General features: G+C 41.5%; 1 protein-coding gene across 1 annotated transcript in view; it reads right to left on the bottom strand.

Annotated features, from left to right (window-relative positions):
* The window catches only part of gdpd5a (glycerophosphodiester phosphodiesterase domain containing 5a), a 34,178-nt gene extending 18,353 nt beyond the window's left edge, over positions 1 to 15,825 (bottom strand). The window contains exons 1-2 of the mRNA XM_066650907.1: positions 15,513 to 15,825; positions 265 to 439 (exon numbers count right to left, since the gene is read on the bottom strand). Coding sequence (XP_066507004.1) covers positions 265 to 381 — 117 coding nt within the window. The 5' untranslated portion in view covers positions 382 to 439; positions 15,513 to 15,825. The remainder of the gene's footprint in view (positions 1 to 264; positions 440 to 15,512) is intronic.
* Positions 15,826 to 24,319: the final 8,494 nt, after the last annotated feature.

Below are 24,319 nucleotides of genomic sequence, written 5' to 3'. Positions count from 1 at the left end.
ATGATGTTGTAAGATTCCTAATGGTGATCTGACTGCCATACACAGCCATGTAATGATTTGGAGATGATAAGCACAAAGAGCCTCTGCTTTTAAATTGGCACCATCAAAGGCCTGTCTGTATGTGTTGTGCCAGGTGTGTTCCAGTGGCAATAACGGTGCTGGGTATCAGAGACATCTGGCTTATTGTCTCAGCATCAGATGAGCATGTCTATATAATACAAAGACTGTTAAACAGTGAGGAAAGTGGCAAACCGAGGGTCCTACCTTGGAGCTGTCGTCATGGGAGCGCTGGTAGCGTTTCCAGCGGCATCCATAGATCCCGGTCAGGCAGGACAAACACAGCTGTCTCTCGTACACCTGTAAGGGTTGGTGTTTCACCATGCTCCTTCACGCTCAGCCCAGCACCAGTCTGCTCACATCCCACTCAGTATCACTAAGCCTGTGGACAAACCAGCAAATACGGTAGGTGGCTTGGAAAGCACAATTCCAGACGCAAGTCCATATTTAGAGAAAAGTCATTGGTATATTTTGTCTTCTATAATCTCTGTGGCAAAGAGGTGGTTTGTAAAGACATCTTTTATTAAAAAACAGAAACACATTTTCCCAGGAAGAACGGAGTGCACAACCAAACATGAAAAGCTATATTCATTGATTAACTAATAAAAAATACATTGAATTAAACATTTAACAAATTTAGAGAAGGCAAAACATTCATAAATGTCATAAAATGTCTGTAAATCGCATCAGCAGCGTCTCTAACGTCACTGATAGTGAGGATAAGGTGGTAAGGCAGGTGAGGTCAGAGACGCAGCCTATCTGTGGAAATCAGTGCTGAATTTCAGTCTGTCAGACTATCACACAGTTCACTTTCCCTTCTCTAGTTTACATCACTAAGCCACAAAGGGCTCTGCACTGCACAAAAACTTTCCATAATCTCAAACGGTTTGTAGCTGGAGAAACAAGCTAGACTTTCACCACTTACTCCAAACGTTTGGTGTCCGGTTAATGTTGCCAAAAATACCAGCAGTCTGGTATCATCTGGATTCTAAGGGTTAGTAGAAGCATAAAAGTCCCTCTGTTGGACGAAAGGAGGCAAACACTATGAACATCACCTTTCAATAAACCCTGAGGAAGTGTCTGATATTAGTGCTGCCATTCCGAAGACGGCATGTGATACTTCTCCGCTATGGTAAGGTAATGATGTATAAACAACAGATGTTGCACTGAATTCAGAGGGGGATGGGGGGATGCGAGAACACAGCAAATAACTGTAATTAAAGTGGCAACACAGGCCATGTCCCGTACTGATGACCTCATCAAGCACTGGCCGCAGCTCGTGCTGACAGGAGGTCACAGCAGGAGATCATTAGCATGCTAAATACACACTCGCTCGCTCTCTTTCACCACACACACACACAGAGAGAGAGAGAGAGAGAGAGAGAGAGAGAAGTCACACTTAGTCACTTCCTGTCATTAGGCTAGATTAGAGGTCTGTGAGGAGGTGTGATCCAACACTGTCATTAGCATCCCACAGTGAGCAGCCCCCCGGCACCACTGAGACCAAGAGCAAAAATCAGAGACCACTTTTTATATTTTCCATTTCCAGTTGAAAACTCCAGTCCAAACCACAAAAAGTATTAAAAAAAAGTAGAAATTGCTTATGTTTCACAATGAAGGAACAAAGCAACAAAAAATAATCCCAGACGAGTTCTGCATGGAGAAGTTATTATGGGGCCAACCCTGGCCTAAAGGTTCGAGGAATGGGCTTTGGCCCGGAAGGTCGCGTTTTCGATCCCCATCTTCGGAAGGAAAATTGTGCTTCCTGGATGCTGGGGTTGGCTGTGTTCAATGTGTGTGTTCAATGCTACGAATTGGTTAAATGCAAAAGCCTCAATGCTTTACAATAACAAATAATTACATTTTTTGAAAAATCAAATCATGTTATTTATAACATCCGTTTTTTTTCGGTATTTTGGATTTGCCGACTCTGTGCCACTCTGCAGGGACCTAACTGCAAAGTTCAGTCTTAGAAGTTGGCTGCATTTTCAGCTCCTTACAACCCAATTATTTAAAAGCAATGGCTAACAGAACTGAATAAAAATTAATGAGATAAACCTAAAGTAATCAGGGATGTGTTTTTAGAACGTTAAAAAGAATCTGATATAAATAAACCGTGTGCATACAACAAGAAAAAACTGATTCATTAGAAATAAAGCAGATATTTCAGCCTTATGTGATACCTGTGATGTGAAAGCCAGAACAACACATATACCGCAGTCATAAAGCGCGTGTTGTTGTGTCAAACCTCAAAGACAATCCAAAAGATCTCTTCATCTTAAACATGTTCTCCTACATAGAACATTCTTGGCAACAAAGCAAAGAAGCAAATGTGAATAGATCAATGAGTAAACTGCAGTCTCTGGAGCTCTATGAATTATTCAGCTCACGACAGATGAAATATCGGTTGTCTTGGGAACATAAATTATCTTGGCAAGAAGAACTTCGCCCCGCTGGTGGCTTTGGCATTCTCCCGTCCACTCTACCAACCGCCACCTTTTGAAATGTACATAGATACATTTAGTTCATGCGGGATTGAGGTTATTCGTTGTGTTAATTATTTGGGAATTTACAAAAATTTAGAGTTTCAAAAATTTGAACACAAAACTCACATTAGTTACGATAACAGGGAATTAAACTTATCTTTTTTATTATAATCAGTTAATACAACTCTATATATCCACAGTTTGTAGACACTACGTCACTTTAAGGTAAGGGTTGGACGATATGGCCAAAATTTATATCACAATATAATTCCTAGCTTCTGTCAATTCAATATAATTCCGATATTATTATTAACAATAAAAAAAGACAGAAAAATAACCAACAAATCAAGAAACATGACATCATTGACAAACCTAAACCTCTTGGCTTTGTCAAAATTTATTTTTAAATGAACTTTAAAATCAGGTGCGTTGAACTGACAACAGCACCCTGTAATGACCGTCAGTGACAGATGCTGTAAATAATGTACAGTGGAACCTCTGCTTACGAACTTGATCCGTTCCGTGACCCGGTTCGTAAGTAGAAAAGTTTGTTTCTTGAGTCAAATTTCTCCATTTAAAATAATGGAAATGCAATTAATGCGTTCCAGCCCCCACCCCGAAAGTCACCCTTTTTGCACTGATATGCACATGTATCATTACTAAAAATAAAAAAGAAATACAGTAGTAACAGTAATACACATCTGGCTGGAAGAGTAACACAGGCACTGGCTGTATGACGGGAGGTGGGGGGTGGGTGGAATAACGGAGGGTAGGCGGTGAATGTGGGGAGATGAAGCGTAGATACGACTTAACTTAGCACGGATTTCGATGTCTGCTATTTACACTAATGCTAAATTGCTAAAACTACAATTTGCTAATCTTAAAAGCTCGAGGGTCGAGAAAATGAGAGAAAATGGGTCAATGACTCAAGTCTGGGGGCGCTGGGAGACTCGCCTATTGGGGTCAGTGGCCATTTCCAGCCACCGGCTCGTTTCTAGAGTCATGGTTCGTCGGTGGAGGCAAAAAATATTCAAATGCCCGGTTCATATCTTGGAAAGTTCGTTAGTATAGGCGTTCGTTAGTAGAGGTTCCACTGTATATTGAAATATTGAAAATGTGTTTAAAAATATTTATGTTACTGAAACAATTTATATTGCGATATATATTGATATTAAATCATTGTCCAGCCCTATTTAAGGTATAGCGATATTCCACTGAATATAAAAACACCATGCAATAACGCTGGATATTTTGAAACAGCTGCACATACATGTTCTCCCTACTCAGTTCCAAGTATGGGCTAAAGGGATATAAACATCACCAGCACTGAGCCAATGCATCTGGAGTGGCGCAACACCTTCCAATACCTTTCAGATGAGCAGGAATGACATTTGTGACCAGAAGTAATCACCCAACATCATGACCGCACTAATGTTCTCTTGGTCTTCACAGTGAGGTTCCAACATCTAGTGTAAAGCCTTCCAAGAGAGTAGACACTGTTACTGAAGCAAAAAGAGAACAATCTGACTCTTTATACCCTTCAGTTTGGAGGAAATAATAATAATAACCAAAATATCCTTGCTCTCACATTACTACATGCACATGATTCATAATAATATCCCAGGGTTTGCAGCACTGAAGCTTGGAGCACAATTAAAAGCCTTGATAATTATAGAATAATGAAGTGGCCCTTGCAGGCGGTGGGCTGAGAGTGCTAATGAATCATTAGTACATTAAAGTCTCTGAATAGCTGAGAATGGCCACACGTTTTGGAGCTCTCCAGGTATGAGTCAGTTTTCTGCATATGATACAATAATCATCACCATCTGTTTTCTAAATGTTTAATGATGATTTATCTCATACAGATATAGCCACCCTGAATAAATGGTCGTCTATATTTGAACACAGAGAATAGCCGCAGCCCAATCGTCCCCACAGTGTCCGACCGATATGAATCATAACTGTTTCGTGGATGATATCGTTAGTGATTTTCAGAAGCTATAATTTCTCATACACTTCAGAATTAAAGCAAGAAAACGAACGTTCTGAAGCAGCTGCACATGAGCCCAAGGTCATCTTGATCAAAGCCAAGTCTGGAGAAGTAGGAAGCTCATGTTCTTTGGAATGATAACGTTTCATTTAACTTCACTGGATGGAGTGGTGATTGTGATCGAGAACTAATCATCCAACATCACTCCCTTACCTCAAAAAGCCCTTAAGGCTGCTTCATGCCATCAAATCCTCACAGCATTTTCCAACATCGACTATAAATCTTTCTCAAAAGAACAGAAGCTGCCATCTTATCATCAGTGTGTTTGCTGATACTCATAAAAGTTCGAGTCGTCAATACTGACCGATAAAATCGGTAAAGCAGAAGGTTCGGTTCAATGCTGTTATCTCGGTGGGACACAGCTGTGTGTGTTTTAACCTCACAGCTTCCAAACAAATGTCCCTCTCCGGGTGAGATAACACTGACCATTTGGCTTTGCTGAACACAAACCCCCCACTCACGCAGACATAGACATTCACACATGCCACATGCAGGCCCGCGTCTCTCGTCTGCTTTGTTATTTAGATGCACGTGAAATTTGCATCATGTCAAGAGCTATGGACAAACATATTCAAATGAACTGAAGCAAGTTACTTTTCTTTATCTCCCTTATTGGTTTTTTTTAAATGACACAGAACATATCCAATCAGATGCAAAACTGGAACCTTAATAAAATATCATTAATATCCTCAAACTGTTACAGGTCAAAAATACTAAATAAATAAATCACAAGCCTGGTGCTTGGAGGCACTTTAAGCTCAGTCATACCATACTTCACCTTAATGCTCTACTGGAACAGTCTTTCTTTGTAAATACTTAAGGCTGGACGAGCTGTTTTCTGGTATTCTTTCAAAACTATGTCCAATTTACACATTTTTTCACTTACCTTAGATATAAACCGTTAGGCAAGACATGTCTGGTGCTTTTATGTTTTTTGGCTATTTTGCTTCTTTAGATTTAATTTGGATTTTTTTAGATTTAACTTGTCTGTGATTTAGGGCATATTTAAGATTACAGTGAACTATAAATATTAACATTTCACTGTGTAGATAAATACTGGTCAGGCATTTTTAACAACAGGTGTTGGGAAGAAATTTACATTTACGTAGATACAAGACTTAAATAAATAAATATATCTGTGAAAAAGTGGAAAACTAGATTTCTCACTAAATAACTCCTTTAAGAGAGGTAAACTGCCAATTGTCCTGATTTTAACACAGAGTAGTAGTACTTAATTGTAGTTCTGCTTATTTTATTATACAGGGTGGGCCATTTATATGGATACACCTTAATAAATTGGGAATGGATGGTGATATTAACTTCCTGTTTGTGGCACATTAGTATATGGGAGGGGGGAAACTTTTCAAGAAGGGTGGTGACCATGGCGGCCATTTTGGATCCAACTTTTGTGTTGTCAATGGGAAGAGGGTCATGTGACACATCAAATTTATTGGGGATTTCACAAGAAAAACATTGGTGTGCTTGGTTTTAACGTAACTTTATTCTTTCGTGAGTTATTTACAAGTTTCTGACCACTTATAAAATGAGTTCAAAGTGCTGCCCATTGTGCTGGATTGTCAATGCATCCCTCTTCTCCCACTCTTCACACACTGATAGTAACACAGCAGGATAAATGCTAGCACAGGCTTCCAGTATCCGTAGTTTCAGGTGCTGCACATCTCGTATCTTCACAGCATAGACATCTGCCATCAGATGACCCCAAAGATAAAAGTCTAAGTGTGCTATCAGTGTGTGAAGAGTGGGAGAAGAGGATTGAATTGACAATCCAACACAGTGGACAGCACTTTGAACACATTTTATAAGTGGTCAGAAACTTGTAAATAACTCATGAATAAAGTTACATTAAAACCACACCAATGTTTTTCTTGTGAAATTCCCAATCAGTTTGATGTGTCACATGACACATGAAAAAACTAAAGTTTGATCCAAAATGGTCACCATCCATCTTGAAAAGTTTCCCCCCTCCCATATACTAACGTGCCACAAACAGGAAGTTAATATCACCAACCATTCCCATTATATTAAGGTGTATTCATATAAATGGCCCACTCTGTATTTGTGCTAACTTAAATAGCATCAACACACATGGTGTTTTTAACCAATATATCAAGTCGGGGTATAACAGCTATAAATTACATAAGTCAAGTCACTGTAAAAATAGTCGTTTTCTTAAAAAATCTGGTAATTCCCATTGTCTCTACCGTGCTCCTTAGAAAACCTCTCAAGCTGGAAATCTTCCATCATGTTACATGTAAACACAGAAGTGTCCACTTACAGTAGAGGTCATGGTACAACACACAAATACCATAAACACAGTTACTCATACTGCCACTGACATTAAAACAGCTTCCCAGTCCTTCAAGAGTACATCAAAACAAACCAATGACATCTTCCAACTCCCCTACCTGCCCTGTGATAGACTCAGCCAGTCCTGTGGAAGGCAGTGAACGACGTGTGTGTGTGCGCGTGTTGGGCAGCTGTGTGCTCTCTTAGCTGTGTTTGTGTACGGCTCCCAGATCCAACCCGTTTCCATGACACTGCGCTCTCTGTGAGCTTTTGCAAATTCACAAAAGCATTAACAGTGGGAGCAGACCTGCATTCAGAGGGTCACCTCCGCTGGCTTTTGCTGACAGGTCAACAGACCTTTTACAATCACTTCTATAACTTCATCATTAACTGGCTGCACAGTGGCTTGACCTACTTAGAGGCAAAAGGACTTTCGCTGGCCTATCCCTATGTAAAATCCATACATAAGTCCTTGGTATGAGAATTCCTGGTATGACGTTAATATGCTAACAGAGACCTGAAGTGAAGACTTGAGGAGTGTAGTAACTACAGACCTACTGGATATAATAAAAGAAGATAATCATCATTATACAGACTGTGGTTGTAGTATACAGATATCTTTACCTCAGCAACAAACGTAGGTACATACTAAAAAATACTGTAAAAAGCACCTAACTGCAAATATCACGTGATATTACAGTGTGTGCCTTATGCTCACGTGTGATCATGGTTTGATACGACTGAAATAAACCAGAATTGTGGTTTAATCAAAAGCAAATGAGTTTCACTGTCATCTGGGGTTGTTACAGCGGTTACTTAGCAAACAAAACACCAGGTCCAAGCTTAAATAGCCATAAAACAGCCAGTAAAATAGCATTGTCTGATTGAGAACATTCTCTCTGATGTTCAGTGTGTGTGGTCCTAAAATGTACAGCGTAAAATAGGTAGCTTTTTGTTCAGCCACGACAGTACACAGTGTCCCATAAACTGATGGTACATGAGGTTTACAGAGGCTGTCGCCTTGGTAACATCGTGAACAGTCCCCAGGCACAGAGCTACTAGGCAAGAAAATCCTTCAAAAAAAAACAAAAAAAAGTAAACCACACCATTGGGTTACTTTAGTTTTAATCAAAAACAATGCCTTTAAATAACTGCGATGTGTCCCGTACGAAAAGGTAAAGGTGGGGTAAATTCACATGCTAACAATGTGAGCGCGTCACGTGATGGAAGTTCTGTATATCTAATCATCATTAACCTATAGATCAGCATCCACCATTCACAAAGACACATGACCTTCAAGACGCCGTCAGCGTGCACCGCTCAGTAAAGCCATTCATTGTTTCTTCCTGACGGGAACCCTTAAGCCCCTGGGATGGATTTCAGCAAGCCCGAAGTGTAGCAGCCTTGCAATCGAGCCACTGGCGGAGGGCCAGAACAGCAGTCTGGACCTTGGGGGAGAAAGGGGATGAACAGGCCTCCCACAGGACGAAAAAAAAAAAAAGCATTAATAAAGGCATTTCTGCTGTCAACTTTTGCTGTCTTCATTTCAGGGCCAACACTGAAGGAATCAGACTGTGGCACGAGTGATATTCTGACATTTTTCAGATCCGAAACACCAACCAAGAACGATCATTTCTCATCAAAAATTACGCTTTATTATGAATTAATTAAGCAGCTGATTTTATTTCTAAACTGAATAAAGTCTATTTTTAAAGCCAGTACCTCGTGTGAAACAGCTACCACCTCTAATTCGCAGAATACGGATGTTTTTAAAAACGTTACTTTTTGCGTCTGCATCAAACGTAAAATTTAAAAAATTAAGCATCACACAGCAGCCAAAAAGTACAATAAATGTTGTACGAATGCACACACGATGATTTCACAACATTCCTCATCTTTCCTCCAGTAGACCTCATCTCTGAAAGAGGATCGGCTTAAAAATGTGATGCCGAAAACAGCCCCCGTGTACCGGTGAAAGACGACACTTTCTGTTATGATAAAGTGCAGGACGAGAGCGCTAGACACATTCCAAGGTTGTTTTGTTATCAAACCATTTAGTTATCAAGCCATGAATAATTAATAAGCCTCTGGCCTTAAGTAGAAGAACGTAAACACAGAGGGGACCCTTTTCATCGTAATGATAACCTTATCCGAAGGCTATTTGTTATTATGATTAATCCTTAATACACAAGACCCACTGAATGTCAAACACAAAAGTATACCATATGCATTATGTTGGGTGTCCCACACAAGCTTTGCTTTGCTTTGCTTTCCCCATCAAAGAAGCATTTGACAATGTACTGTTTAAACTGAATAATCTGCCATGAATAATTGATGCCGTTATTTCCTTTCACAGCATCAAGCTGACTGAGCTGGGACAGTACCACGGTCAACCGCATTAACAAAAAAACGCCTGCATAATAACCTCAACTCCGAAATAGTTGGAACAGTAAGGAAGCAATGAATAGTAAATGTGCTGCTACCTGTATTCAAATTAACGCAGACCAAAGACATAATATTTAATGCTTTACATATCAGCTTTATTTGGTTTTGTAAATATACGCCCACTTTAAACTCTCCAAGAGCAGGAGGAGGTACCGGGGCAACTTAAGACAGAATAACCTTTGTGTGTTAATGCCTTTCACGCATTGAATCTGTGGAGGTTCCTGACCCACCACCGTGCTCAGGATGAAGGGATGAATGGACTGGGATTGTTCAAACAATGTGTAAACATGGGTGAGTCTGGAATTCTAAATGAGTGAATGAATTAAAAGTTTGGTATTGACCCTCTTTCTTGCATCTTACCATCAAAATCACAGAAAGCAGAGACATTTCTGAGCGAAAAGCCGAAAGCTCCAACAACAGCCTATGACTGTCCATCCCTCAGACACCACTGCATTAACAAAATGCTGATAAATGACGTGGACGTCATCACATGAAGTACCTTGATAACCTTTCGCTGTTCAATTTTCTGGGCGGCACGGTGGTGCAGCAGGTAGTGTCGCAGTCACACAGTTCCAGGGTTCGATTCCCGCTCCGGGTGACTGTCTGTGAGGAGTGTGGTGTGTTCTCCCTGTGTCTGCGTGGGTTTCCTCCGGGTGACTGTCTGTGAGGAGTGTGGTGTGTTCTCCCTGCGTCTGCGTGGGTTTCCTCCGGGTGACTGTCTGTGAGGAGTGTGGCGTGTTCTCCCTGTGTCTGCATGGGTTTCCTCCGGGTGACTGTCTGTGAGGAGTGTGGTGTGTTCTCTCTGCGTCCGCGTGGGTTTCCTCCGGGTGACTGTCTGTGAGGAGTGTGGCGTGTTCTCCCTGTGTCTGCATGGGTTTCCTCCGGGTGACTGTCTGTGAGGAGTGTGGTGTGTTCTCCCTGTGTCTGCATGGGTTTCCTCCGGGTGACTGTCTGTCAGGAGTGTGGTGTGTTCTCCCTGTGTCCGCGTGGGTTTCCTCCGGGTGACTGTCTGTGAGGAGTGTGGTGTGTTCTCCCTGTGTCTGCGTGGGTTTCCTCCAGGTGACTGTCTGTGAGGAGTGTGGTGTGTTCTCCCTGTGTCTGCGTGGGTTTTCTCCGGGTGACTGTCTGTGAGGAGTGTGGTGTGTTCTCCCTTTGTCTGCGTGGGTTTCCTCCAGGTGACTGTCTGTGAGGAGTGTGGTGTGTTCTCCCTGTGTCTGCGTGGGTTTCCTCCGGGTGACTGTCTGTGAGGAGTGTGGTGTGTTCTCTCTGTGTCTGCATGGGTTTCCTCCGGGTGACTGTCTGTGAGGAGTGTGGTGTGTTCTCTCTGCGTCCGCGTGGGTTTCCTCCGGGTGACTGTCTGTGAGGAGTGTGGTGTGTTCTCCCTGTGTCCGCATGGGTTTCCTCCGGGTGACTGTCTGTGAGGAGTGTGGTGTGTTCTCCCTGTGTCTGCGTGGGTTTCCTCCGGGTGACTGTCTGTGAGGAGTGTGGTGTGTTCTCCCTGTGTCTGCGTAGGTTTCCTCCGGGTGACTGTCTGTGAGGAATGTGGTGTGTTCTCCCTGTGTCTGCGTGGGTTTCCGCTGCGTGACTGTCTGTGAGGAGTGTGGTGTGTTCTCCCTGTGTCTGCGTGGGTTTCCTTCGGGTGCTCCGGTTTCCTCCCACAGTCCAAAAACACACGTTGGTAGGTGGATTGGCAACTCAAAAAAGTGACCGTACGTGTGTGTGAGTGAATGTGTGAGTGTGTGTGTTGCCCTGTGAAGGACTGGCGCCCCCTCCAGGGTGTATTCCCGCCTTGCGCCCAATGATTCCAGGTAGGCTCTGGACCCACCGCGACCCTGAACTGGATAAGCGTTTCAGATAATGAATGGATGGATGGATGTTCAATTTTCTGTTCACAAACACAAGACTGTAGATGTACATAGTTAACCATGTGTCGTGGCCGAAACCGCAAATATCAAGTTTGTTTTTCATAATCGTAACGCGCATTGTCCCTGATTTTCAGAAATGAGGTTTGTAAGACCCACATTCAAAACTACAACCATTTAAATTTGCAGAGAGTGCAGAGACAGGAAGCTCATAACATTCAATATGCGCAAATCTGTGCAGTGACTGAAGCTTGTTAATAAATTCCAATTTAGCACCTCTGCACATCTGATAATACATCACTGTAATAGAGCGCTCATTAATTCCAGCACAGAGACTACACTAAAAATGAGATTTTAAATATGAATGTACCTTCTATTCATATGGTCATGCATGATGCAAGCAGCTGGAAATAGAATATAGGGATAATTATGCAAACCTAGTGAAAAACAAAACACCACACATGCATTTGCCATTTGACTACACCGAGAACAAAGGGGGAATTTTTTTTCGCTAAAAGCTCTTCTTAGTTTGAAGAGTAGCCAAGTCTGAGGCAGGAACTGACTAGAGAAAATCACAGGAACTGATCAGGTTACCGCATTGTGGTCACAGACGACAAAACACCAAGTGACAGAACAAACAGACCTGGGCTGAGGCACTTGTTCAGCTGCTGGGAAATCATTAAGCAAGACCAACAAAGCTAAAAATGGTGTGTTTCCACCCAAAATGAATCTTTTGTGTTAAAGCTGTGTAGAAGTCTATTCTCAAGACGACAGACAGTAAACACAGTTTATTCATCTACCTGATCTTTTGTTCTGTCACTCAGCAAGCCCACCTGCCCTAAAGAAGACCACCCACGAAGGCCTTATTTCACATCATCAATCAGAGTTAAATGTTTTAAAAGCTCACTCTATCAATCTATTACCAGTGTCAGAGGAACAGACCTGAATACTTTGTGGAGAAGCACATAGACAGCAACATGTTCACATATGAACATGACTTTTTCAGCACTTTTTCCATGAGAGCTTTCAAACACTACATTTATTGCGTAGTGATACATATTGGCACATGTTTGTAGTTCTACAGAACAGCAGCACCTTCAAACAACACTGAGCTGCTGAGATAAAACTCAGCAGATTATTCACTCAAATTAAATTTTTATTGGATTGAAGTAAATATAGGACGACACGCAGCAGGTAGTGTTGCTGTCACACAGTTCCAGGTCCCTGGGGTCTGTGAGGAGTGTGGTGTGTTCTCCCTGTGTCTGCATGGGTTTCCTCCGGGTGACTGTCTGTGAGGGGTGTTGTGTGTTCTCCTTGTGCCTGCGTAGGTTTCCTCCGGGTGACTCTCTGTGAGGAATGTGGTGTGTTCTCTCTGTGTCTGCGTGGGTTTCCTCCGGGTGACTGTCTGTGAGGGGTGTTGTGTGTTCTCTCTGTGTCTGTGTGGGTTTCCTCCGGGTGACTGTCTGTGAGGGGTGTTGTGTGTTCTCTCTGTGTCTGTGTGGGTTTCCTCCGGGTGACTGTCTGTGAGGGGTGTTGTGTGTTCTCCTTGTGTCCGCGTAGGTTTCCTCCGGGTGACTCTCTGTGAGGAATGTGGTGTGTTCTCTCTGTGTCTGCGTGGGTTTCCTCCGGGTGACTGTCTGTGAGGGGTGTTGTGTGTTCTCCTTGTGTCTGCGTAGGTTTCCTCCGGGTGACTGTCTGTAAGGGATGTGGTGTGTTCTCTCTGTGTCTGCGTGGTTTTCCTCCGGGTGACTGTCTGTGAGGAATGTGGTGTGTTCTCTCTGTGTCTGCGTGGGTTTCCTCCGGGTGACTGTCTGTGAGGGGTGTTGTGTGTTCTCCTTGTGTCTGCGTAGGTTTCCTCCGGGTGACTCTCTGTGAGGAATGTGGTGTGTTCTCTCTGTGTCTGCGTGGGTTTCCTCCGGGTGACTGTCTGTGAGGGGTGTTGTGTGTTCTCCTTGTGTCTGCGTAGGTTTCCTCCGGGTGACTGTCTGTGAGGAATGTGGTGTGTTCTCTCTGTGTCTGCATGGGTTTCCTCCGGGTGACTGTCTGTGAGGAGTGTGGTGTGTTCTCCCTGTGTCTGCGTGGGTTTCCTCTGGGTGACTGTCTGTGAGGAGTGTGGTGTGTTCTCCCTGTGTCCGCGTGGGTTTCCTCCGGGTGCTCCGGTTTCCTCCCACAGTCCAAAAACACACGTTGGTAGGTGGATTGGCGACTCAAAAACGTCCGTACTTGTGAGTGTATGAGTGAATGTGTTAGTTTGTGTTACCCTGTAAAGGACTGGCGCCCCCTCCAGGGTGTATTCCCGCCTTGTGCCCAATGATTCCGGGTAGGCCCCAGACCCACCACGACCCTGAACTGGATAAGCGCTTACAAACAATGAATGAAAGTACGTTATGCTGTCCCAACTGGTGTGATCCCAATTTCAACATGTTACTAATGTTCGAGTATCTGCATTATTATAAATGCCAGCAGACACGTATGTGAAAAAAACTACATTTCTGCATCAACACAGACGTCAGGATTTCGTATCTTCATACATCCCTAGTAAATTAGCTGTCTTTATTGGAAATGCTCCATGAGTTCAATATTATAGCAATGTGCACCCTAGTTATGCAGGCAGCTGTGTCGCCCCTAGCTTTGGTCCAAAGCAGATGAAAGAGCCTGACATCCTTCCATTTGAATGCCCAGTCTCTTGTGCAACACTTCCATGTCTGCTCTCCACTTGCTCTTTTCTTTCCTCTCTACAGGAGACATCCTGAGGCGGTGGCTGTGGCACTTCCCACAGCATTCAACTCCACTCATCTGAAGACTGACAGACTCTGGTTTAAATCATTCTTAAAATGTCAAACGTGTCGAACGCTTATAAAAGACACCTGTCTAATGAGGCCAGTTATTCCTACTCCAAAGTACTTTATTCAGAACGATACATATCCTAAAATGTGCTTTCGCAAAGTCTTCAGAGTGGAGCTACCCTTCAAAACCATATATTTGCAAACCAGAGTTGGGCAGAAAAGTCCTATAACCACACTGTGTTGTTACTTCAACTAGATAATGACTCAAGCAGAAGTAAACAACAATCTGAGTAGGAGTAAAAGGCCCTGAGACTAGAAAACGTCCTGTAAAACTGCAGTGGAATCTTTGAGTACATACAGCATACGTTTTTAGGCCCATTTCTTTTCCTTTGATTCCTGCAGAGTATTATTTACTGATTTGAATACCATGGTTCAACTGACAATGTTCAGGGGAGTTCACATTTGGGGAGTCCTGTCTTTGAACAAAAACATGCCTGTTATGATAAAGCTGTCTTTGCTGATTTCTGAAATCCTGTCTTAATATGAATCATGTCTTTGGTCTCTATATATTTTTAAGACTGAGTATGAAAGAGTAGCATTGCCCTCTTTACAGTCTTTATAGTGAGTCTTTGTAATGAAGACGGTGAGGCCAAGAACCAACTGATCAAACACAGGGTCATGAGTTTATTAAATGAGAGCCATTCTACACCTGACCTGCAACTGCTTTGAAATCAATACAGTGTCCACGATAGCAGTATATACACAGGTCATCCAAAACATTACAATTACCCCTTTCATCAGTGGATCAATCTCAGTCCTGCAGTGACCCTGACGCCGGGGTGGTGTGTTAGTGTGTGTTGTGTTGGTACGAGGTCATTCTAATGTTGTGGCTGATTTAAAACAGAAAATAATATAGAAGTTTTGACAAGCTACACAATAGGCACTTGAGTATTTACTGTGTACATTATCTGTCTATTGTCTTCTCTACATTCATTGTCGTGGTAAAGTTTGTTTAGGTTTTTTCATAAAAGTCCACAGGGATATTTTCTCACCTGCAAAATTAAGTCCAAGAAATTTAGAAACACACTGAAGTAACTGCGCTCAGAAGAGACCAGCACATTGTCCTGAAAACACTGACAGCGTTTACACATTGTTATTCTTTTGTGTCTATTTCCTTTTCAGCTCCACATTCTTTCAGACCCACTGTGTCGAAGCTGCTTTCTATGAACTCTTCTCTTCGCCTGTGGCAGGAACCCAGTCATATCTAATCTCGTCAGAAATATCTCCTATGAATGAACGCCATTTTAGACTGAAACTTAAGTAAATGACGTTATTTACAAAGTGTTGATAGCGAGCTTCCACTAGACTCCCTCCTAAAGTTCGATTAAGAGACACTCACCTCAGCGACCGACCCAGAAACACTTTAAGAGAATGTAAAGTGCTGTGAGGAAATACGGAGGTGATAAACAGTCACCACCAAGCTGTGAGAGTTAATCCAAGTTCGACTGGAAACACTCACCTCGGCCACAGCTTAATCCACCTCCTCCTTCTCCTCCGTGAAGGATAAAAGCTGTAGGCTGAGCTCCTATTCCACCTCCAGCATGTTCTTCAGCCCAAAGTGACTCTCCTCAGGGGAACAGCAGCAGCTCGAGCGGTTTGTTTGCTCAATTTAACAAGGTTTAAAGCTCGTTTCTTAAAAATATATAAACTCTGAGTCTATTTCGGAGTGAACTACTCATTTATCCGAGTTACCTTTACTACGTAAAGCCCGGTCTGAAGCATGTGAGCTCTGTTTCTCTGTGTATTCCGGTGTTTTCTACAGCACAGTTGACCGAATTGTGATTCACTCACTCCGAGCGGCAGAGTAATCCACACATGTGGGCGGGGGTATCGGGGCGTGGCGTCGTATTTGGGGCGTGGCGTCGTATTTGGGGCGTGGCTACATATCTCCTGCTACCTCTGCCTCCTCCTTACCTCTCTGGAACTCATGCGTCATTTCCTCCAGCCAATTAACACAGAGAATGTGCTGGGGTGAACTTTCTGTAAAAGCGTATCCACCGATAAAAGAAAAAAAATAGAAAAAAAAAACCAAGTTTTTACTATCACTGTCCATTTTGTCAGTGTTTTAAACTTCAGCAGCCCTGCTGTCCACCTAATAACACACACTAACACACCACCGCCACATTAGTGTCACTGCAGTGTTAAGAATTTAACTTTATCTTGGACACAGAGCAAATTGTACACACACAGACCTTTGGCAGAGTAGGTGATTTTTGGGATAAAATTACAGGGTCAAAATCATTATGATGCTTCACGGACCTGTGATAGGGAGAATAGAGCACCTGGCATTGCTACTCAGTGTTCAGCACTGCAGAAACTACACTATGTAACTTTTGTCTACTACCTAACCATGACCAATGATTGTGATTCATCAAGCCTTGGTTCCTGTGTTTTAAAGGAGTGGATCTGGAAGGAGGAATGAAAGTAGAAAGTAGAGGTTTTTTGTTTTAATTTAAAACTTAAAAAGGCTTACACTTACTGGTTTCTACAAAATCACCAATTCCATATTTTAGGACGTTAAGGTCACCGTGGCCAATACCAGACAGCATGAGTCTTTACTCATGTTCAAATCCCCTCACAGCAATGTTCCAATACCTAGTGTAAAGCTTTTTCTGCTGTTGCTGCAGAAAACTCTCTGCTTTCGATTTCAGAATAAACATTTGCTGAAGTGAATTCCTCAAATTTTTGGGCAATATATGTGGCCACTTGCTGATTGCACTGACAATATGAATGCAAGTATGAGGTTTTTGCTGGGTCCACACCTCTCTGTGTTGTACACAGTTTAATACGCACTCTGACTCTTCCAGTCCGTTGGTTCCAGTCCAAGGTGAGAGCTGGAGATTAACCTCTGGCCCACAGCACCTTTACGTCATATCCTTCTAATCTCTCCCAACCTAGAAGAGGGTTTACCATCCACAGTGCCAAACTGCCCACGTGTGAGAAGACTAAGGGTCTGAAACTGTATTTGAGTGGGTTATGGTTGCGCAATACCAGTATCAGGCATCCATCATTATCAGGATAATATTATAGTATTTGATGTTGAAAGGCTGCAAAACAGTGTGATTTAGAATTGAGAGGTTTGCAGGTATCTGGGTCCTGAAAGCACTGCTGTAAACAACTGAATGTTACACTAAAATGAACATATCACATAAAGTGTTTTGATTAATTTTACATATTAAAAATGTACATATTTTGTTATGTAAAAATGTGGGATCCATATGGATAATATGTTAAATTAATTAATTAATTATTCAACTCATTTTGAGTAATTATTTCATCCTGATCCAGGTCAAGTTGGGTCCGGAGCCTACCAGGAATCACTGGGCGCAAGGCGGGAACACACCCTAGAGGGGGCGCCATCCCTTCACAGGGTGACATACACTCACACACTCACACCTATGGACACTTTTGAGTTGTCGGTCCACCTACCAACATGTGTCTTTGGACCATGGAAAGAAATCAGAGCACCCCGGGGGAAACCCACGCAGACACAGGGAGAACACACCACACTCCTCACAGACAGTCACCCGGAGGAAACCCACGCAGACACAGGGAGAACACACCACACTCCTCACAGACAGTCACCCGGAGGAAACCCACGCAGACACAGGGAGAACACACCACACTCCTCACAGACAGTCACCCGGAGGAAACCCACGCAGACACAGGGAGAACACACCACACTCCTCACAGACAGTCACCCGGAGGAAACCCACGCAGACACAGGGAGAACACACCACACTCCTCACAGACAGTCACCCGGAGGAAACCCACGCAGACACAGGGAGAACACACCACACTCCTCACAGACAGTCATGATCAAGGGAAGGATTTCAAAACAGCACCAACATTTTAAATCAGAGTTTACTCTCAAACATACAGCAACACCCTGCAGTTAACCACAAAGGGGAAATGTGCCAGACCTTAAAGTGGTGTTTAGCTGCTACACAGAGGCTGAACAATCCCTGACCAGACTCGCTCGGATACAGCTTTGTAAATTGTACATTGTAAAGGACACAATGTCCAGGTGTGAGAGTGAAATTAATAAAAACTGTCAGTACCTGGATCTGAGTGAACCAGAAGTCAACATGGAGGTATAAAAGACAAAAATAAAACTTCACCTCAACAGTCTTCACAGGTTATTCCTTGCTTTCTGTCTCTAGGTACTACCCAGCATGTGGATTAACTCTAACCCAGCTTCAGGCTTTACTATGTGAGACATCGCCATAGTTCCCACTCCTCAGATTGAATGTGAACAGCAGGGGACCATTTTGCAAATTTAATGTGTGTTTTTAATTTACTGTGATAAATTAATATTTATAGAGATATGTTTTAGTAATAATTCACATTTGGGCTTATCTTAACACTGTTCCGTAGCCAAACTGTCAAATAAGTGTTTAAGTGCTAGCAAGTTTAATTTAGCTTAGCTAAATACTATTAGCTTTCTCACAAATACAAAGCTATATCTGAAATGTTCTCACAGTACAATAACCCCTGCTGGTAGGTGGCTCTGCTGTGTGACATTGTCCACATGTGTGAGTGTGTTCAGAGGTGTGAGTGTTTGAGTTGTGCCCGGGTGTGCCCCTGCCATGTGCCCATTGATTTCAGGTAGGCTCTGGAATCATTGCAACCCTCATTACGATGAAATGGGTACAGAATATAGATACATTAACACTGCAATGTTCAGTGGAAAAAACAGCACTATCAGAAAACAAGTCACCACTGTGGGTGTGAAAGGATTTGGAGTCACAAAGAAGCCTGGTATGTAGTGATTATATAATACACTGGTCTAGACTAACGTATTGTACTAAAGCTCTACAAATTTCGAGTTCTAAAATGATTTATATCAGTTCTTTTTCAACCACACCACCTAGTGGCAACACCTCGAACTGCAGCTCATTACAGATAAGTATAAAGTTTAAACAAACAGTATACGGCCATTTCCTTGTATTTTAATAATTCAGTATTGATTTTACCTATAAACCAGTTGTGTAGAAATGCTTTTTTTATTTTGCATATAGTCTTTTGTATTGTTCTGAATACTGTCCTAGAGATCTTTATGATTTGGCCTAAAGATCATTTATCCTTTTGTCCACTAGAGGACTCCAGTGTTCTTTTTTTTATGAACCTAGACTGATGTACACACAGTGTGGTTTATGACATCATATCTCTTGACAAGCATATCAGTTCTATCACTTTACATTAACTTTGCAAATATGCAATTCGAATATAGAGTTCATAACCATAAGGTATAATTCATAATCAGTTAAAGGAAGTCACACAGCTCCACAGTCTCTGGGTCCTGGTCATTGAGCCTTGCCGTGTGTCACTGTCTTAGAGGAGGTTGGTGTGTTCTCTCTGTGTCTACATGGGTATCCTGCAGGTGGCCATGTTCCTTCCACATTTGAGAAACACATATTAGGTATGGGTAATTGTCCACAAGTGTGAGTGGCTGGGTGAGTGTGTGTCATTGTCCACATGTGTGAGTGCTTGGATGTGTGTAAGATGCTCTGTCCTGGGTTAGTGTTTACTGCCTTGCACTGTTGCCTCTACCAAATAGCTGATGTGTGGTGAGTGTACTAGCTGACGTTGCATTACCCAGATGGCTGCTGAACCTTGGCAGAGGTTGGGGTGAATCACTGTTGTTCTAAAAGTTGTAAAGCACTTTGAGTGTGTAGACAAAAGCTATAAAAGTGTAAGTATAAGTACGAACTCATAGCATGCGTAAGAGTGTTGTTATAACTGGGCCCTTTTGTTTAATTGACAGTGAGCTCGTGCTCACTGAGCACTTTTTATAATGCATTATGTTAACAATATGTAATAATACATATCCATATTCATAATGTGCTACAAATGCACGTCATAGACGAGGTATTCACAGGCGGTGTTACAGAAGCCATATGAATACTAATATACTGCATATATAACAACCCGGTCTCACACCTTTTCATGATATAGTCACATATATAGGGGACTGCAGTTCGTGACATAGTCGCATATTTTCCACATTGTATGCGACAATATCACGATCGTAGGTGAATGGGTAATTACCATAGAAACCGTCATATCAGCGCCCCGTGTTATGCGACAATAACACGACAACACTTCCTCATTAAGGCGTCATTACCATTCGTTAATACCACGGTCTTATTTTTGTTTACGGAAAATAATACCTTACTCATTCATTATTTGCTAAAATATCAAAGCAAATAATGGCTAGGGAAATGTCCTTTTCAGTATTAACCTTTTGAAAATTAGTCAAAATAACGTTAAGTGAAAGAAATGTTCTTGTTAGAGTTAAAGTTAAAGTAGGACACCAGTAATAACCATTCATTAGGAGAAATATTATAATAAAATATTTTATGCCTTTGTTGGAATAAGTATTTGCCTTTTTCTATGTTATGAGAGTAATGACGCCTGTAATGAGGAAAAGTTTTCGCGTTACTGTCGCGTATGGTAATTACCGATACACTTATGATCGTGATATTGTCGCATAAAATGTCGAAATTATGCGACTATGTCACGAATTGCTGTCCCCTATATATGTGACTATCACAAATTGGTGTGAGAGAGGGTGAAAGTTCATGACCTTTCGTGAATTTGGCTAGTCACGTATTGCTAGCATCATTGCAACCTTAGCTTATTTGCTGCTTAATAGCTATGACGTAAATGTATATATATCGTTCAAATGCTACTTTTAAAATACCATCAGCTTAAAAAGACTGCCAACATACTTTGACTGACATTTTAATAAAACTATTCCACCTTAAAAATGCCTAATTTATTTAGATTTCCATGTCAGATATATGACCACTTCAAGTAAACCTTAAAACCATAAAAATACTGCCAATATATTTTAAACACATTTTAAAAATTCCACCTTAAAAATCCACTTTAAAAAAGTGCTATTTCATTTAGACTTCCACATAAAACGAATGACCACTTCAAATTACCCTTAAAACGTTAAAAAATGGCCAACATACACTGCTAAAAAAAAATAAAATAAATAAAGAGATCACTAAAACAACACACCCTAGAGGTAGCATGAGGTGGTGTCTACAACCCACAGAAGATGCTCGGGTAGTGCAGCTCATCCAGGATGGCACTGTCAGCACAGCGTCCAGAGCATGGAGGAGATTCCAGGAGTCAGGCCAGTACATCAGGAGACGTGGAGGGGGCCGTAGGAGGGCAACAACCCAGCAGCAGGACGGCTACCTCCTCCTTTGTGCAAGAAGCACTCACGCACTCTAGCCATCCTCCACTGAATGAATGGAGGGATAACGGAGGAGGAATAAAATGGAATGGGAGTGCGAGAGTTCTGAAATTTGACATGACAGGTTCCGGAGCGCCTGGGTCCAACTGTGTGAAACTTTGTGGACGTAGCTTCAAAATTGACAGAGTTAGAACAGGTTGAAATTTTGGCCAATGCATTGCTATGAGAAAAATTCCCATTTTGGAAGCTGATATTCCGAAATCCTTAAGTTGGATCGCTCCAAAAAGAACAAGCAACACGAGTTGGTATACAATCTATGACCGTGTTAAAGTTCATGGCTGTAGCATGAAAACCCTAGGAGGAGTAGCGTTTACAATATTGCAAAGTGAATAATAATAAGAAAATGACAAAAAACTGTAATTTGTCTTGGACAAGTCAAATTTATAATAAGAAGAAGATTATGAAGAACACGAATGTGGCTCTGACAAGCTAAATGAATAATCTATATTAGAATGTGAGTGTAAAACTCTTGCAGGGTTTCATCACCAGGCAGAGAAAGAGTAGACAAGTCTTACATCATGTAGAGACTCACACAGCATTCCAGCGGTTGGGGGGAGGGCTCCTCCTACTCTGGGCTTCGTGCCGTCCTTTCTCTGTGAGAGAGTGACCAGTGGACATCCGGATGTCATATAATACGTTCACTGATGAAAGCTGCCCTTGGTGCCAAAATGAAAAATATAAAATAATGATCTGCAGGAGTAACATCAAGAAAACTTTAAAGCAAATAATCCCAGATCATTGTTTCAAATCTGAATATGAAGTGGTATAGAGGTATTTTCCTTGACTTTTGAACAAGATTATAAAGAAAATGATAATTCAAACACTACTCAGTACCACGTAGATGCCAGATATAGTGTTTAAAAGTTACTCCCACCTACAATATATGTCATTACAATGATTTTTTTCTAGGTATTATATTGGAAAATCTCACTCCAGAGCAGTGGTTCCCAAACTACTTCTTTACTGACCCCTCTGTTGTATATGAGAATATTCTCAAGCGCCTATAAATCTGACACATGTACACGTCTTTGGCTTCCAAATGTATTTTAAATATTGCAATTTATTCAAAACTGCAACTTCTTATAGACAAAAGTGCCATATCACCTTTACAGTGGAATTATTACAAGTGACATACATGCATTATACCTCATATATGCATGGTTTGTTTTGTAAAGAGTGTCCCTTTAAATATTATCAGGTTTTTTTTCATAATAGTACCTCCTGCAATTTAGATAAAGAGCTTTCACTTTTGTTACTAAGCAACGAATGGTCAGTGGTAAGGATGTGCAAAAGGCCAGGCTACTGTTGCCCAAGCAACAGCTCATTTGCCCCCTTTGGCTGAGCTACCCCTCTGGAGGCAATAATAATAATACTTTTTTACCATTATTAGTTATTTGGCACAAGGCTGTGCATGTCCCTTGTAAGACAAAAAGTTTCAGATACAACTATACATTTAAAACAGTTCTCAACCAATCCAAATAATGACAGGGAAAATATATTTGGTCTACCTCCGGAGACAAAACAAAACGCTGTTGTGTGTCTTTTCAACAGCCAAAGCTGGAGGCCTGCAGATGGGTCCTGACTGTAAATCAAAGCAAGACATGCTGCGTCAGGTTTTATCTACAGGTTAGTGAATGGTGTATGAAAAGGAGACAGAGCTTCAGTTAAAGTAGCTGAGGTACCAGAGGTAAAACATGAAATCATATAAGATTGTTGTGAGAGCTGTAATGAGTCCCATATTTTAAGCCCATGATTTTTAAAAATAAAGGTGCTACAAAAGGTTCTTTAAGTGATTCCATAGAAGAACAACTTTTGGTTCTTTAAAAAAAAAATATTTAAGAACTGCTTTAAGAAATAGGTTTAAAAATCTGTCACTTGTGTGATTCTTCACCCATTTAAACATGCAAAATGGTTCCAACATTGGTTCTTCTATGGCACCACTCGAAGAACCCTTTGTAGCACCTTCATTTTTAAGAGTGCAAGATCAGGATTTTATTATATTTTCTGTATTTTGGGCGATCAAAATGCTTAATTGTAAATAGATTTTATAAAATAAAAGAATCCACTTTTATAAGAAAAAAATAATTGATACATTTTAGTTTCAAAATTAGAAAAATATCCCTAAATATATGTGTAAAAACCTGTAATCAGATCTCCCCAAAACAATGGCAACTGTAATAAAGCCCAGTTTTATATCACCCAGAGAGTGTAGGCGTTGGTCATGCTTAATCTCAGGGAGCTTTCAGGACATGACAAGAAAAACAGATGCACTCTTTTCCCAGGGTCATTTTTCCTCCCATTCTGTTTATGGATGTTAGTGAGTGAGAGGATATAGAATAGAGGATATGAGCTAATGAACATCCGGACTAACAGTGGTTTATCTTCCCCCATTGTAGACAGTCCCTCATGACATGTGTTAAGCCAATTTTTAAATGAAATGAAAAATGAGTTATTCTCTAAAGGAGAAATACATGTTTACATTTACACAAACATTGTAAATATTACAAGAATTGTTAGTCTTGAGTGTAGTATAGTATTTCATACTGCTGGCTTCTACACAGAAGCTTTCCTACCCACACTATACCAGTAATTCACTACTGGTTTTGGTTTGAAAATGGGTGGTACTTGGGCTGAACCTTTTACAAACCACTGCACTATGCTATGCTAAATTTGGCCTGTGTTTTCTAGAAGATTGGGCAATAGAGAATGTAAGTTAGCTATAAACATCAGCAGACATAACTATTTTCTGTATCTAATAATGCACAATGACCAGGAAAATAGATTCACAACTGCACACAACAGCAACAACAACAGAGACTAGCCGCATTCCTTTCCAGATGAGTGCTGAGGAATGTTATAGCCATAGGCCACGTATTTAAGGACCTACAAGTGAAGGTAAAACCAATACAAAAGGTGTTGTACTGCTATTATGAAAGCTAGCGACACCCTGCAATGTATCATCAGGCATTTTTAAAAGCTCAGTCCAGAACTTA

This window comes from Hoplias malabaricus, chromosome 18, assembly GCF_029633855.1.
Source record: "Hoplias malabaricus isolate fHopMal1 chromosome 18, fHopMal1.hap1, whole genome shotgun sequence".
In the NCBI taxonomy this organism is placed as follows: domain Eukaryota; kingdom Metazoa; phylum Chordata; class Actinopteri; order Characiformes; family Erythrinidae; genus Hoplias; species Hoplias malabaricus.
This window is presented reverse-complemented; position numbering and strand designations above follow the sequence as displayed.